The following is a 17,477-nucleotide window of genomic DNA, read 5'->3' as shown; positions in this document are numbered from 1 at the left end:
CAGAAGAGGCCACCAAGTTGGTCAGAGGGATGGAGCAGCTCTGTTGCGAGGAAGGGCTGAGAGAATGGGATTGCTCAGTCTGGAGAAGAGAAGGCTCCAGGGTGACCTAATTGTGGCCTTCCAGGACCTGAAGGAAGCTACAAGAAAGATGGAGAGAGACTATTTTCAAGGGCCTGGGGTGACAGGATAAGGGAGAATGGTTTCCCACTGCCAGAGAGCAGGGTTAGGTGAGATATTGGGAAGAAATTCTTCCCTGTGAGGGTGGGGAGGCCCTGGCACAGGTTGCCCAGAGAAGCTGTGGCTGCCCCATCCCTGGAAGTGTCCAAGGCCAAGTTGGAGCAACCTGGGCTAGTGGAAGGTGTCCCCGCCCATGTCAGTGGGTGGAACTGGATGATCTTGAAGGTCCTTTTCATCTTAAACCATTCTGTGATTCTGTGATTCATTCACCAAGAAACAGGCTCAGCCTTGGTGCGTGGATTAACACATTAATTAACAATTATAATAATAATTAACATCATTAGCCAAGTCCCAGTCTGAAGACACCACTAACTCCAGAGGGACTGGGCTCACAGCTCCAGAGATGTGTTTAAAAGCCTTACTGAGCTCAGTAATGGCCAGAAGCCACCGAGAAGGCTGGATGGATCTGACATCAATGGATCAAGACACTAAGGAGCTGTGCAAGCAACACTCATCCCTCTGCACAAACACACCCAGGCCTTCACTTCCTTGGACTGAGTTTGTGTTAGGGGTCAAACACAGTCCTCCCCTAAGATGTCTTATCTTTTCCTCGGTGTTTGCTCTGTTACCCACTTAGGAACCAGACAACACGGGGGAGGGGGGGGCTGAGACAACACGTGGGCAGCTTGGGGACAGGCAGGAGAGGGAACCAAACTGCAGAACTGAAACCACGGAGCCCCATAGCCCCATATTTCACACACTGCTTCCAGACAGTGCCCACGGGGCAGAACTGAAAGTGAGGTTGGTGCACTTTTTATGGAAAGAGGTGGGAGCAGCAGCACTCAGAGGGCAGAGTTCTCTCCATAAGGAGGCTTCTCTGGCACTCCTCTCTCAAAGCTCAGAGCACACAGGGATCACAAAGGCTTCTCTGTGCTCTCCATGAAGTGCACATTTCCTACAAGAGCTGTGTTCTAGTTCCATGAGAGCAGTGTTCATGATTGAGGCTCATTTTAAACAAACTCCCAATGGCAAAGACACACATGGACAAAAAGACAAATTCTTTCAGTAGTTCTTCCAGGGCTGTATGTTAGCTGAAGAGAACCCCAGTGGAATCACTATTATTCATCAAGACATCCTGTCCTTTACCAAGGTGAGTACTCAAAGCCAGAGCAAAATTCCCCAGAGAGAACACTCAGCTACTTGCCATATCTCCAGTACCAGTACAACTGCATTAGAAAGAAAACAAAATTTGTTCCCAAATTTTCCTGGGTTTTATATGAAGTTTACATATCTGCAGTTTACATTTCTACCTGTGATGATGCACATCTGCTGAGAGCTGAAAGTATTTGCCATGTAGTTCCACTATGGATCAAAAGTCCAAATACAGAATTCAATGTGCTGTTCTGATCTGCCGCCCCAGTGGGTTTCTGTACATTAGACTTGTCAGAGCAAAGATTTTATGTAACTTTCCATTTCTAGCTTTTCCTGACAGCTCAAGGCAGGAAATCTGGCAGAAGGGCAAGAATAGCACCCAGAAGCACATGGTGTTACAGGTTTCTAGTGCTCTATATGGCTAAATGTAGCATAAAATTCAAGTGTAGCAGGATAATTTTTGAACAGCACCAGTATTAGCTGAAAATTAATCCTGACTGGGACCAGATGCATGTTTTTACATGAACAGTGACAATAGTCAGAAAAATATGATGAAGAGTGTCAAAGGACTCCTCAAAGTGTAAACCATGAGATTACCTTAAATTGCTCAACTTTTTCAAGCTTTTCCAGGTCTGGAACCAGCCTTACTCCATCTTCCAGAGTTTTCAAGAACTCTACTTGGAATGCTACCATTTCAGTCAGATTCCCAAAGAGAACATCCAGCTAATGAGAGAAAAAAAAAAAGACAAAATGCTGAAAATATCACTTGGTAGCTAAATCGTATTTTCTAGAGCTTCAGTAATTCTCAGTTGTATAATCAGGGTGATGTCAGGAAAAAACAACCTACACGCTGTACATTATTGAGCACTACTTTTATACCCTCCTAAATTCACTATTTGAAAAAAAAATGGACTTAAAAATTTCAAGCAAGCAAGTCCAGCTGGGGGTGGGCAGAGAAGAGGGGCAGGTGAAAGCTCTCAGGCAAAAAGACAGTCAACAGTCAACATACCTCATCTGGTGTGAGGAACGTTTCTTTTTGTAGAGGCTTCAGGTATCTCTCCATTAGACAATTTAAGTCCTAAAAAGTCAGAAAAAGATGCCCATGTTGATCCCTCAAAGTGCCTCTGTGGACATTTACTGAAGTGGCAAAGATCACTGCTTACCCAGTGCAAAATTCCTGAGAATTTTTCCTTTTCACACACAGGACAAAACAGTTGGATTTCACACAGTTGAAGGACAGCAAAAGGAAACATTTACACAGTTTTACTTCCAAAATCATTGAGCAGTGTCCCTCTGCATGCCAGCTAAGTAGCTTCACAACAGCAGCCTAAGAATTTGGAAAGCCTGCTCATTTCAGAGTTTTAAGTTACTATTTTAGGGTCAGACTGCAGAACTGAATGCAAGTTCACTAAGAGATACATGCACGAAGCAGAACTTGAAGTGTTAGAGAAGAACCAACACAATTTTACAAGAAATAACAGACTGAAGCAAGACATGGAGCCCCCTTACTTTGACATAGGTGCGTTCTGTCTCCAGGAGCTCACAGATGACCTTCCGCAGCTTGTCTGCGTCTGTGAGTTGTCTCATGGTGGCCAGCTGGGGTCCTGCAAATTCCTGAGGGTGAGCACTGGAGTCAGAAGGGTTCATTTCATGCAGACTGCGACAGAAAGCAGCGACCTGCTCTGTGCTCTTGAAAAAGAAGGAAGAGGAAAGACCGGCGGTAATATTTTAAGTAAGAGTCACAGGAATGATGGAGCTGAGAAGCATTTGCAGTTTAGCAGTTGCAGTTTGGGGACTTTCTAACGGGCACCAAAGTCCAGAAGTGTCTCTCCTGTCTCTCAGTGACTGAGGATAAGGGGGAAAAGCAGGGGGTAACCCAAAAAACAAAACAGTTGCACAATTCAGATTAATTGAAGTGCTGTTCAATAGCATTCCTGGTTTCAGACATACAAGAATTTTAATTAAAATAGGCTCGTCCAGCAATCAAGATTGACAAACTAACAAAGAGGCCCAAGAATTGGGAACAAAAAATGACCATGCAAACAAAACACACACCCCAGCCCTCTGCCAGTTCCCTAATTGTTTGCTACAGTCCTGGGAATAGCTGTGTCAACACATCCGAGGAGACAACGCTGAGGCAGAACCCATTGAAGCTGTTTTTGGGGGAAGCAAAGCCATCCAGGGAGCCAAAGCCTCTCCAGGCTCCAAACACACGTTCTTTGGGAAACTAACTGTACACTTGATCTGTGCCTGGAAACATACCTTGTAGGGTGAATTTCTTCCCCAGAAGTCACGTTTTGCAGAGCTGCTACATCAAGCTAATTTCTTTATATATAGACATCTGATTAAATATTAAAGCCAGTTATCCTTGCCTCACCTCCTTTGTTAGATCACATTCTCACATCTTTCATTACACTGAAAAGTTTGGAGCAGGCAGGACCTCTGGTGTCAGTGACCACAGCCCCAGGCTCCTGGGGTTGCCAAAGCAGTAGTGTGCTCTGTCTCCATCCCTCCCAGAGACCTGGAGGGAAAGGAGCTGCTCCACTGGATCACACCTCTCTAATCCTACCATGGGATCTTGATCCAGATGCAGTGATTTCCCAGCACTGCCTCTACAGCCCTCCAGTTCATACTAAAAGTCCTGTGAGGAGCAGCTGAGGGAGCTGGGGGGGGGCTCAGCCTGGAGAAAAGGAGACTCAGGGACCTTCTGGCTCTACATCTCCCTGACAGGAAGGAGGAGCCGGGGGGGTCGGGCTCTGCTCCCAGGGAACAAGGGACAGGAGGAGAGGGAATGGCCTCAAGCTGTGCCAGGGGAGGGTCAGGTTGGACATCAGGAGGAATTTCTTAATGGAAAGGGTTTTTAAACATTGGAAGGGGCTGCCCAGGGAGGTGGTGGGGTCCCCATCTCTGGAGGTGTCCAAGGAAGGACTGGGCATGGCACTCAGTGCTCTGGGCTGGGGGACAAGGTGGGGATGGGACACAGGGTGGACTCAAGGGTCTCAGAGGGCTTTTCTCTGTGATTCTGTAAAACAACTGACCCAAAATTAGCCTGTTCAAACAGAGATATACAAGGGAGGAGGAAAAACTAACAAAATAAAGAAAAGAGAGAGAATAAAGCACATCACCACCTTGCAGTTTGGAGTCAGAGCCCTTCACTCCCACCAGCTGGTAGTGCCAAAAAAACTCTGCCTTTTTCAAGCTATACAGCTAATTCCCTCTCCATCCACCCACAATCCATGCTAGGGACAAGTAAGGATTTCCTGCCCTTACACAGTGGCTTTCCTTAGAGGTCTCTTATGGCCACAAATGCTCACAAGAGGTACCACTTCACAGTATATGAGTACAGAGTTATTATGCAAAGGATCATTTTCTTCAGGACACAAGTGTAAGCAAGGAACTAACTGTGACTGACTGTCTATACAAAAAATGCCTCCTGGACACACTTTTTTACAGAGAAAATATGCACCTTCGGTTTCTGAGGTTTAACTCAGATGTGGAAGAAAGGAAAAATATTGCAAATTGAGGACAGGAGGAAGCAGTGAGTTAAAAACAGTCTACTTGCAACTAACTCTGCTCCTGGTAATGGCACATGTCATAGAGTTAAGATTTATTAGTCAATATAATTCCTGTTATTTCTCAGCAAGGTTCCACCTATACTCACTGTACTTTAAGTATAAAGCACACACAAACTTTTACATTACATATGCATTTCCACAGGTGTGATTTGGATCCCAACAGCCCCAAACTCCCAAAAGGCAGTAGGTGAAAGCCTGGCTCCAGTGCAGGCAAAAAAACCCTCCCAAGTTCCCTGCTCTGCTGGAAAGGGACACAGAACTGACAGTTCACACATGTTAATCTGAGCCCGCAGAGACGCAGGATACACAAGGGTTTGCTCAGAAATGTTTAGCTTGAAAACTATTTTGTAAACAAATATTTGAGGAACACATATCCAGTGGTGTTTTGCTTTAAGGTCCAAACGTACAGATAAAACTAGTTGTAATGTGTAAAACACAATATGGAATCAAGCTCCAGAAATAAACCAAGTGTTTCAAGCAGTTCATGCTTGATACCCCACAGACTTCTCACCATGCTGTGCATGCACTTGCAGTAAGTTCCAGGGAAAGATGGGTCACCCAGAAAGAGAGAGCGAAAATCTACTTAGGGTGTGAAACACCAGCTAAGCAGTGAAGTTGAAAATTGGATAACTCACACAGGCACGCGGTCTGCCCCAGAAGGAGCAGTTACACCCATATGCCAAAAGGGAAGTGTAGAAGACTTCTCAAAGCCTTATCTCCACTTGCACACGTAACAAACCACCCCTGGGATTCAGCCACGTCCAGCTCCAGCAGCAGCTGAATGTTGCCTCTCCTGAAGAACTGCCCACCTATCACTCACCCCACACTCTCTGGACAGACAAAAAGTCTCCAGCACAATAATTCACAAACTCTTGCAATTGTGGTGTGTGACACCTCCCCCTTCCCCACTTAAGCCACAGCCACCAGTGGGGGCTGTGATGGCTCCATCCAGCTTCCCCCAGATTTTGGGGGCTGCACAGCTACACAACAGTCAAGGGCTGTCTGGAACACTGACCCAGATGTCTTGCTGCTGTGCAAATGTGACTATAAATCAACCACCTTAGTCCATAAACAGTGGACATTCCAGGGCCTGCTGAGCTGCCTTGCAGGGCAGTGAGCTGCACACCAGGATCTGCCCTTGGGTAGGGAGGGCAGGGACATATCTCAAGGTTCCTCCTGGGGGATTCCTTGGCAAAACGGATTCCCGGTTAGTGATCAGCAGCATGCTAGACTTGGAATTCTTACCCAAGAGATCTACAGGATTGGCTTTAGACATAAACCCTTGACCAAGCCTGGGACTAGGAGTGGATCCAGCTGCACCTAAACCCCTCTCTGAGAAGGAGCTTAGAAAGCAACAGGGTCCTTTCTGAACTTCAAGACTCAAAGGGAGGCCCCCCAACCACTTCATCTGACCCTGCCCTCTATGCAGTAAATAACCAAGTGTACCTTGCCATCAAGTCTTGTTAAACCACTGTCACATTGACCAACCAACTTTGCTAACTTACCAGTTTATATCAATAAAGTAAATTATTGCTTCTCTGTTACAACTGAAGTGCACAAATCCACAACTGCTGTGTTTCGTTCCTGAGCATAATCCTGCCTACCTTGTATTTCCTTTAAAAAATCAATTTCCAGATAGAAAGCAGGTGAACACTGCACACAGGGGGCTTCAGGACACAGCTACTTTGAAGAAAACTCTCAAACACATTTCACAAAAGCCTCTCTGTCCCCATTTTCCTGGAGAAAGTGGATAGAGCAGGGAAGGTCTGGAGCAGAAGTAGATCCTTTTATCTCCCTACACCAGCTCTGTTTGCCAGCTGCAACAATGACAGCACTAAAGCAGGATTTCTCCAGGAGAATTACGGCATCACACTTCAAGGACAATTCTGCAAGCAATCTCTTCTAGCAACCCCAAAATGAGACTGAGGGCTGGCACAACTGGGCTGTGAAGTGGAGTAACCCTTCCTCTGCAGGGGGCTCAGCAGAGGGGCTAAGCTCACATCTTTCCCATGCAGGAGGATCAAGTCCTTACACTCACCAGGCATGGGGCTGGGAGTTTTGGCTGCCTGCCCTGTAGTTTTGAGAGCTGAGTACCATTTCTCATGTTTAAAGATGTACAGGTGCCTGGGCATCAGGCACCTGCCCCCTTGAATGGCACAGAATACCCTCTGTTCCACCAGGGACAGCAAGCTCTAAGCAGCACTGACCTCCCAAACAAAACTCAGGCAAACTGCATCTCTTCAGGCACTGCATGGTAAGAAGAAGCCTCAGCAGGGCACACATGTTACAGCTCAGCCTCATAGTAACCCCCAAATTAACACCTCACAAAAACCCATTTAACTGCTAACTCCTGAGCCCATCCCAAAGCACAGCAGGTCTGCTCACCAGGTACAGCAAACGGTACAGGGAGTCCCCGTCTCTCCCAGCGCCCTCAGTCCTGAGCTTACGGTTCAGCCTCCAAGGAGCCGACATCGCTGGGAAGGCAGGACTGCCGGGGCTGTCACTCATCCAGCAGGAAAACCCCAGTGCTGCACACACCCAGCTGATCCAAAGGGCTTTCCCACTCCAGACAGAGCCCTTGTGCTCCTTCCTTGGCGTGCAGCTGGGATCTCTGCCGCAGCTCAGCGGGGAAGGGCAGTGCCCATCCTTCTCCCAGCAAAGCTCTCCGTGGGTGTCACTTGCCGCCCGCTCACCACATCGGTGGGAATTCAGAGCCAGGCACCAGGAAAAGCTGAGACCTCGGGGCTGTTTTCAGAGGGAAACTTCAGCAGAGAGGCTGAAATGCAGCAAAGCAGCAAAGGCAGCCTGGGAATATCAATGTGTGTTGCCTGTGGCTGAGCAGGAGCCGATTGGCTCCGAACGGCACTGCTGAGGAATATTAAACATCTGAAGGGACAGAATTAAAAGAACTTAAAAGAGCCAGTTATGCTACTGCAAAACCGACCCCTCAAATCCCTGTTTTAATCCTTTCACATCTATTTTGCAACACATTGAAGGTTTGGAGACTTAATTCTGGTCTCAAATAATGCTGCAGAGAGCAGACGACCTACTTTCTTGGAAAAGAAATACCTCTGAATGGTGTAAGCATGTGCTCACACAGCCCATCACAACAGCTCCCCCAAGCACAAGTGCTGCGAGGTAATTAGCCTTTAATGCAAGAGGCAGATGTCTTTAATTAGAAACGGGAAGAAATGAGTGTCCTACAGTATTTTGACTGGGGATGCCTTTTAAAACACATCCCCAGTAAGTTCAAAGCGCCATTACATGAAAAAATACTCAGAAAGACTGATTTTTGAGATGAAACACAACACCTGTCTTAGCCTTTGGTAACATGCAATGTTAAGAACTTGCACATATGCACAGTTTTCAGGGTGCCTCGTTTGAACCTCAGTTTATTCTACAATATTGAAAAGACTAAAACAATCAGGTCACCACAGAGGAAAGTAACCACTGAAGAAATTACGCTGGTATGAAATGTTCCTGGTATTCTGTTGAATAGAGATTGACAGAGAAGCATCCCCTGTCATAAACAGCCTGAAATTCCAGTTCACATGTTAGATGAAAACAGGCCTGAAAAGGGGGCAGAGAGCAGATTTTCCTTTCCCCCACTCTCCTTCCTCCCAGCTCTCTCCTCCTTGGCTCCCACATGAAATAGGGAGAGAAAAGAAAGCCAGAAGCCCACCCCAGAGCAAAGCAACTTGTAGAAAAACTGAAGGCCACTGCCAGTTGACTTTAAGTCACTGCCATGACTTAAAGAAAAAGGGTTGCACCCAGAAAGCTATTTGCTAGGATTCACAGAGATTTCAACCTGAGATAAGAGGGTGAAATTAGATAGGGGGTGAGTCCAGAGAGCAACAGCTATCCCACACCACTGACACCTTGGAAACGGGTTTCTAGCATTTTATCAGAACAGTTCTACAGACACCTCATTTTTCCTTATTATATATAATATATATATGTAATTATTACTTTGGCAATAGTGATGGAGAAGCAAATTCTACGTTACCAGCCCTTTCAGATGTACCTAAACCAAGCTTTGCAGAAAATGGAGGAATCCTCGGAGCTACTGCTGCACCCTCCAAATCCTTCACCACCACACCAACAGCTTGGAAGCTTTTGCAGATTAAGAAACAAATGCACCCACTACTAAGGAAACACACACCCACGTGCACACATGCTGGGCTGGGGGAAGGGACAGAGGCAGCCGGAGGGAGGAGGAGGAGGAGGAGGGGGGGGAGGAAAAGGAGGAGGAGAAGGGAAGAGGCATTCGAAGACCCATCCATCTACCTGTCACCTGCATGAGAAACGTACCAAAAAGTCCCAAACCCAGCTTTTGGTAGGATTTCCCAGCGCTTACCTTCACACAAAGCCCGTGCTAGGAGAGCGGATGGAGGAGAGCTGCGGCGATGCCTTCCTCTCCTTTTTCCATGAATTATTAATGCTCCCCTAGGATCACTCGGGGAAGCTGGGAGCCGTCCTCCTCTGCAGCCGTGGGATTGGCAGGATGCAGCCCTGCCCCAGGACCATGTTATCACACGGCAAAGGACACCCCAAAGGCTATTTTCGGCTCTTTAATGCTGGTTCTGCCCTGAAAGAAGGGGAGCTCTGCACTTGGCTGGGAGGCTCCAACGCAGGTAAAATGGATTTCCTCTGCTGCCCAGCAGTGAATGGGTGAGAGCTCCTGCCCTGCTTTAGCCAAGAAGGGCAGAAATACAAAGGGAGCCTCCCCCAAACACCAGCATCCGAGGGAGCCTGGAAGCTGTGGCCAGGATGGTGATAAGGGGGAACGTGCCCTTCCTGGGGGGATGAGGGCAGAGCCTTTCCCTTCCCACGTACAAAAATAACCCCTGTAAAACAGCGCTGAGGACATCAGCTTAATCTGCTGTGCCATAATCCCAGGAGCATGGAAAGGTGTGGGAGTGCACGGACAGGAAAACACCTTTGTTTTTCTCCTCACTTGCACCAGCCCAGTGGTGGCTCCCCATGGAAAAACACCAACTGCAGAATCCTTGCTTCCCATGCAGATCAGCTTTCTCAAGCGCACAGAAAAGCAAAAGGATTAGGAAAACCCTCCTGCTGATTGGGCCTTTTCCCCCACCCCCTCTACTATATACTGGAATTATCTATAGGCACTGCAGAATAATTTGGGGGGTTCCGTAGTTTTCATTAGAAAGGAACCAGCAAGGAAGCCCACTGAGTACAGAGCTCTTCTGTGTGAGCAGGGACAGCAGCATCCATGACTTTGCCAAACTGAGTACATTGTACATATACTATATGTACAAGTGTCCTTTTTTTTATGAGAGACCATTTCAAGCAGCTTGTCCCACAAAAAAGGGAACACTCAGTAAAATGCCTCACTCCCCTCTACATCACACAAATATAGTACATGTATCTGCATTTCAAAGGAAAACACGTAGTGATGTCAACATTTCATTTACATGCAGGCAGAAGTTCCCCCCTGTTGGAAACCAAGGCTCCTCAGAGCCAGGAGTTACTTTTCCAGTCTGTGAATATTAAGCATTAAAGCTGCTAACGTGAATTTCTCAGTTTAACTAAATCTGCTGAGCCGCAGAGCTAATCGTGTAATCCTTACGCCTTCCTTCAGGCAACTACAGCTCCGAGGATGCAGGAGGCAGGATGCAAAATGGAACCCCACAGCCTGTCGAGCAGCTCAGAAATAGAAAGCCATGGGAAACACAGCGAGAACATTTATCCCCCGAGCAGCCATGTGTTATGCTCAGTGCTCTGCCACAGCTCCGGCATTTGACAGAAGAGGCTCTGCTCAGAGCATATGAAAATCCCAAATGTTTACAGTTAAAAATCCCGAAGTATCAACAAACACTTCCGCTCACTGAAGAAGAAATTATTTGTACTTACAAGAAAAAGATCTGTAATAAACCCTGGTAACAAACGGCAGGAGTAATCACCTTCTCTGCATGCATTTCATGCACTGGAATGTTTTCCCTTATCTGACTTCCACTGTCTGGCTATCAAAGACAAAACCACAGGCTGGAGGACAGACGGGATCAGGAAACAAGAGGCCAAGGTCTTTTCCTTCCTTTCTCTACCGTAGAGTAGCACAGGGACCAACTCAGAGCTCACTAGAACACATCTTAGTTAAAATAAGAGGAAACATCCACAAGCTGAGATCTGATTCTCATTAAATCATTAATTATGTAGAAAAATGGCTGTAAACTCTTACCATCACCTACGCAACAAACACCTAAAAGCAATCAGCACCTTCAAGACAATCTCACTCGATTCTGCCTCAAAAGCCACTAATCATCACACCTACTGTCCTGTGAAGGACCCCAGCAGTTCACCCCAGAGTGTGAACTACCAACCACTTCGAAACCATCCCTTAATCGATGGCAATTAGAAACCCATTTGCACAAGCTCTTAGTTATAACTGGAGGGTTTTGCTTCAGTTTAAGGTAGATGATTAGTTTGCATTTAAAAACCAGCATGTGTGCTTTAAGGAGATACAGTTTAACTTACATTCCTCCTATGCCTAGAAATCAAGGAAGAGTAAGAAATCGTAATAATCCAAGTGGTCTTTCGGCTTAGCAGAGGTGCCCTGGTGAAGGAGGTGATGAATCAGCCCGTGTAAAAACTATGTGGGAGCATTATCACAAGATACTGGAGACATGAACCAACCCTGGAAACAGGGCACAAGTCTTGCTTAAGAGGGAGCAAGTGATGTGCCATAATCAAAGCTGTAGTTTGTTCCATTCAAGCTCATCCGTAAACACCTTGAAAGTAAGATCGATCTTCCCAGGAGAGGTGCTCTAACCAGCACCTGGGCTGTGGCTGCACTGAGCTTCCATGTGAAAATGAAAGTTTCTCACCTTGCTCATCTTATCAGCCTCGTCCGACGACTCCAGGTCCTGTGTTTCTGCCTCCTCTGGAGCTGTGTCGGCAGAGCTGTCCAGGTCACCACAAAGGGAGTGCCCTGCCAAAATGGAGATGTGTGAAAACACAGCCAGAAACCCCAAAAAATCTGGGTGCAACCACAGAGCTCCCGTGGAAGGCCAGGTCTCATCCCTCACACAAGCACATTCCAACAGGACATTGTGCCAGAGGCACTCGGTGACCTCAACGGAGGGTTTACAGCACCAGGTTTAACAACAGGTGTAAAAATAAACAGGTTATGGCCAGACACACTATTTAGTCAGAAACTACAAAAGCCAGTTCAGAGATAAGGCTAAAATGTCACATTGAAATTCTTACATTCAGCATTTGTTTCTTGGCTGGTGAGCAGTTGCCAAGGACCTTTATACCTCAGTGGTTTCGAATGGAAACTCTGGTATGCAGTGCAAGCCTTGGTCAGCCCTTCCCCTGGGTTAAAGTCAGACATGATGACTCTAAATGGCTTGCAGCTTCGGCCTAAGACACCCACTTCTGAGTCTCTGCGCTGATTTTTAAGGAAGCAAACCCAGTTTTAGCAGTTTTAGGAGCCCATTACATTAACTGAACACTAGATCTCATTTCCATCACTACATGGCAATACCTCTGCACCCCTGAGCACTCTCCTGGAGACTGTGTTGTTGATACAGCTGGTTACTCCTTTGTGACTTCTTGTCACCTCCAAGTGACTAAAGAAGAAAACTAATCCCAGCCCCAGAGCTCTGTGCACAAGTAACTTTTTTCTTACTTTTTTTCTGGCTCAGGTAGCTGTGAGAGGCAGTGTTACTACACCTTTGCCACTTTTCACATAAAACCAAATTTTATATCCATCCAGCTCCCAGCTATGGCAAACCACACTGACCAGTGATGGACTGAACTCTGCCAGGAATCTCCTGTGGGCTTCAAGCCAACATAAAGATATTTTACAGCAGCTGAGTCCACGCACTAATTCCTTTTATCCAGAAAGAGGGAAAGAGACTATTTACAACGGCCTGGAGGGACAGGATAAGGGGGAATGGCTTCAAACTGACAGAGGGCAGGATTAGATGGGATATTGGAAGAAATTCTTCCCTGTGAGGAAGGTGAGGCCCTGGCACAGGTTGCCCAGAGAAGGTGTGGATGTCCCATCCCTGGAAGTGTCCAAGGCTAGATTGGACAGAGCTTGGAGCAACCTGGGATAGTGGAAGGTGTCCCTTTTAGACCCCATTATGAAAAATGACTGTGCAAGATTTCCACTTTTTTTGTGTCCAGAAATAATTTGGAAAAATTGAAATTCAGAAACTGAGAAATAAATTCAGAACATATTCTGCACACTGGGATGGAGCTAAACTGGACTTCAGTGAAATGAAAAGGACATAAAAGGTAATTCAGAGCTGAGCTTCTGGAAGACAGGCTTCTCTTCTGAAAAGGCAGGGTTTACTATTGAAAAAGATGTGCCTGTAGGGGTTGTTTGGCAACACAAAATCTACCTGAAGAAGTGGAGTTTTTTCTGTAAGAAGTTTGTTTTTCTGAGCCTTGCCCAGATTTTATCAACTCGCACTATCAGCTTTCTGTTCTCCCTATTAATGTGTGAAAAAGAATTCTTAAACCCATTGGGCTGTCCATTTCAAAAATAAGAGAAAAGAAGTGCTGTGTGTCATAATCTCTGTGGGGCAGTCTGTTTTTCTTCATTGCAATTAGTTTCCCATTACAAGCTGTGTGAAATACACTTTACAGTGGTTTCTCAGCCCAAACCAAGGCAATTATTTTGGGGAGGTGGCTGCTTTCTGCTTTTAAGCAACCACTTTTTCTCTTCCTGAATGTTAAAACACCACTTAATCTGTTTCCTGGAGTATAAACACTTTTACCCAGCAGACAGCAATCTCTCACTCTAGCAGTCACACAGCACGTGTGCTCAGGGTATTTCTACTGTCCACAGCTGCCAAAGCCAACTCGACTTTAGCAGCTTTATCTGCTGGTTGTTAAACGCAATCAGATCAATAATGCTGCACGTTCCTGCCTGTTAATACCTCCCAGTTACCGTCCCACTTCTGTCAGGTTCATTACATCACCTTCTTTTTGCCCTGTAAATCTTTATTTAGCTCTGCCAGGAGCTCTGAGGAGAACGTGCTCGTTTCCTTCAGCAGCCCCTGAGTGCTGCCTGACCACTGCCATTCGCTGCCTTCACTTGACATTAAGGAATTAGAAAGGGAAATCCAAAAAGCTGCAGGAAAAGGGGGTCAAATCCACACGGCCACCAGCACAGATGCAGGTCACACAAGCTCCCAAGTTGCCTCAGCAGCGTAATATCCATGACATTGTGACTAATGCCCATTAAATAACTCCCACTTATAGCCAGAACTAGCAAAATAAAAGGAAGTCTTATATCACCGGAGTAAAGGTGCTGGGGCTTAAAGGCCTGGAGAATCATGGAAAGCTTAAGCACCAGGCCAACACCTGGCTAAAATTTTCCACGGCTGCTGTTTCCAGTTTGCAGGGTTGGAGATTTTAACGAGACCTCTGTGATACTTGGTACCACTCTTAAAGCCAACCTGCTTCTTAGTGCCAGACTACATTTTTTTTTTCAACACAGTGGAAATGAAAACCCCGAGGCAAGCTCTGCCAGCTGTGCTGCAAGGCTCAGAAGTGTGAGCTCCACTAACCCAAAAGGCAGCCCACAAATCAGGAACCCTGCATCTAATTCCCGAGGGTGTGGAATGGGCAACGCTGGATTTAGCCCTCCCGGTGGCAGCAATGAGGATGTGCTGGCAGGGGCTGCCACGTGCCAGCAATGCCAGAAGTAAGACGGCTCAGAGGGTTGAAAGCTTTGGTTTGTACCTTTAAGGTGCCTCGGTCTCTTGAGCAGGTTGTTTTACACAGCTCAGAGCCCCACACAACACCGAGGCAGAGCTCTGACCATAAGCTAAACCACAAGTTCCCCCTCACCATGAGGAAGAACTTCTTTTCATGGAGGGTGGCAGAGCACAGGAACAGCTGCCCAGGGAGGATGTGGAGTCTCCCTGTCTGAAGACATTCCAGACCCATCGGGATGAGTTCCTGTGTCACCGGGGTGACCCTGCCTTGACAGGGGGGTTGGACTGGGTGATCTCCAGAGGTCCCTTCCAACCCTGACTACTCTGGGATTCTCTCTGCCATTAAACAGAACATTTTAATACAAATTGTTAGGGAACTGTAGCTCACATTAAATTTTTATTTAAGGTGACATTTTGCTATAAATCCACAATAAAAAAGGTGAGTGTACATTTTTTTCTTTCATGCAAAAGAATTCTAGTTAGCTCTGAAACACTGAAACATGAAAGAAGGAAATATCATTTTTACACTGGGGCATTCTGTCCCATTGGGAAGTCCCACAGAGCTGATAACTTCTCCAAAGACCTGGAAAACTGAGCTACAGCTGCCATAGCTTTAGTCAGCCAAGCTACCAGGAACTAACTGGGAAACTCTGCAATTCACAGAGACCTACAGAACAAGCCCCATAAATCTCTTTCCATTTTGAATCACAGAATCATTTAGGTTGGAAAAGACCTCTGAGATCATCGAGTGCCCCCTGTGCCCGATGCCCACCTTGTCCCCCAGCCCTGAGCACTGAGTGCCACATCCAGTCCTTCCTTGGACACCTCCAGGGGTGGGGACTCCACCACCTCCCTGGGCAGCCCCTTCCAATGCCTGACCACCCTTTCCAGCAAGAAATTCCTCCTCATGTTCAACCTGGACCTTCTCTGGCACAGCCTGAGGCCATTCCCTCTCCTCCTGTCCCTTTTCCCTGGGAGCAGAGCCCGATCCCCACAGCTCCCCCCTCCTGTCAGAGAGTTGCAGAGCCAGAAGGTCCCCCCTGAGCCTCCTTTTCTCCAGGCTGAGCCCCCCCAGCTCCCTCAGCTGCTCCTGGTGCTCCAGCCCCTTCCCCAGCTCTATTCCCTTCCCTGGACACGCTCCAGCCCCTCACTGTCTTTCTTGAAGTGAAGGAACTCTCTTGCTTCTCTTTCCATTCCAACGGTAATAAATTGTCAAATACAGAAAAATCTACAGTGAATGTCATTCAGTTCAATCCCTCTCCTTGGGAAAAATGCAGATTCATTGAAACTTGCCCTGTACCAACTGTACTGTGGCCACTTTCCACCCTCCCCAGGCCAGGAGCTGAGTCAGTGCTTGAGGAGTCCGCTGGGAATAAACAGGAGTTTCCATAGGCATACAAATGAAGTGTGTGGTCAGAGACCTTGGGACATCAGGAATTCAGTAACACCATCCTCACTCCGGCAGGGGGCGCAGCAGCACCACAGGAATTTTGGGAATTGGGGATGAAAAATGTAATTCTAATCCCCAAACCCTCCGATGGCTGCGGCAGGAAATGCTCCTGGAACTGTTAAATCAAGCCCTGAATGAGAATAGTACTTTTTCCTGAAATTATCCGTCTTCCTCATGAAAATAACCATGAAGAAATTAAGGTTATTGTTGGCCTCAGCTCATTCTGAAATCCAAATTACTTATCCCAAGGGGACCTGTGACAGAACAAGGATGGAATAAAAAATAGTGGCCATCCTTACAGTGCAAAAAAAGTTTGTTTCAGCTTTATACCACAGACTTTAGAGCGTGTAACTTCAGCCTCTGGGTGCTTTGTAAACAACAAAATAACAGATCCTCAGAAACAGCTGGGTGCTTCCTATCTTAAATAGAGCCATTCCAAACGGGGGGCACTTTCTTTTTTAGCCTTTATCCATTCTGCACGGTGATTTATACACTTCATAGTTATCCCTGCAGAGTTATCCCTCATGCCAAACAGTCTCCAAAATACAGGAGTATGCCAAGCCTAAACCGCAGAAATTCTACCCTAGAGTTAAAAAAAAGGGAGTGAACTGTGGGGAGACCACAAACAAATATGGATACTACTCCCATTCCCAAATCCCTTTCTAATAGCAAAATATCTTCTTGATGATTTGAGGCAGATTTGCTGTATTTCCAGCTTCCAGCTTCCTCTCACTCCCTGGACTGAGGGGAACAGAGTGGGGAGACAAAACACTCCTCATGGGAAGGGGAGACAGATCTCACTGTGCCTTTTAGGCAATAGGGAAAACATGCTGCAGGGCTCCAGACAGAATGAGAGCTAATCCTCCTCAGCCAAATTTATGCAGGAGGGAAGACTGAGAGCCAGGAAAAGCAGTAAGAGATGAAAGGAATAAAACTTGTGGCTCTGCAAGCCCGATGCAGCACAAATTCCATGGGGGAAGTACAAATCATACCCAAGACAATACTTTTCACATCAACGAGAGGTAAAAAACCCAAGGTCATCTCAAGAATAACCTGTTAAGTAAAGTCACAGTGAAGTAATTGCTTGCCACAGAGCTGATTTGCAGCTCTAGCCCCAACCTCTGCATATACAAGGGAGCTTCAGATGATGAAAGAGCTGCAAGAGATGTTGGATTTAACAGGAGCACCAGCAGCCACTTCAGGGAGGTCAACTCCCAGAAACACAGCCCCGCTTTGCTCCTGAAGACCTCACACTGAGTAGCAAGGCAACGGGAAAGATGCCTTAAAAAAAAACGTACAGCATTTCAATAGCATCTTTCTATTGAAAATACACAATATGATCTGCCTCATGCCCTTTGCTGCCTTCACAGCTGATGAAGAATTGCCAGTGAGGAAGATAACGATAAGGCAGCACGATCAGTCGAC

General features: G+C 46.7%; 1 protein-coding gene across 1 annotated transcript in view; it reads right to left on the bottom strand.

The window, feature by feature from the left end:
* TIAM1 (T-cell lymphoma invasion and metastasis 1) overlaps nt 1–17,477 on the bottom strand; it is an 82,698-nt gene that overhangs the window by 12,991 nt on the left and 52,230 nt on the right. The window contains exons 14-17 of the mRNA XM_017821954.1: nt 11,753–11,856; nt 2,839–3,018; nt 2,339–2,407; nt 1,927–2,052 (exon numbers count right to left, since the gene is read on the bottom strand). Of these exons, the coding sequence (XP_017677443.1) occupies nt 1,927–2,052; nt 2,339–2,407; nt 2,839–3,018; nt 11,753–11,856 (479 nt within the window). The remainder of the gene's footprint in view (nt 1–1,926; nt 2,053–2,338; nt 2,408–2,838; nt 3,019–11,752; nt 11,857–17,477) is intronic.

Source organism: Lepidothrix coronata, unplaced genomic scaffold (genome assembly GCF_001604755.1).
Source record: "Lepidothrix coronata isolate B3197 unplaced genomic scaffold, Lepidothrix_coronata-1.0 Scaffold93, whole genome shotgun sequence".
Classification (NCBI taxonomy): domain Eukaryota; kingdom Metazoa; phylum Chordata; class Aves; order Passeriformes; family Pipridae; genus Lepidothrix; species Lepidothrix coronata.
This window is presented reverse-complemented; position numbering and strand designations above follow the sequence as displayed.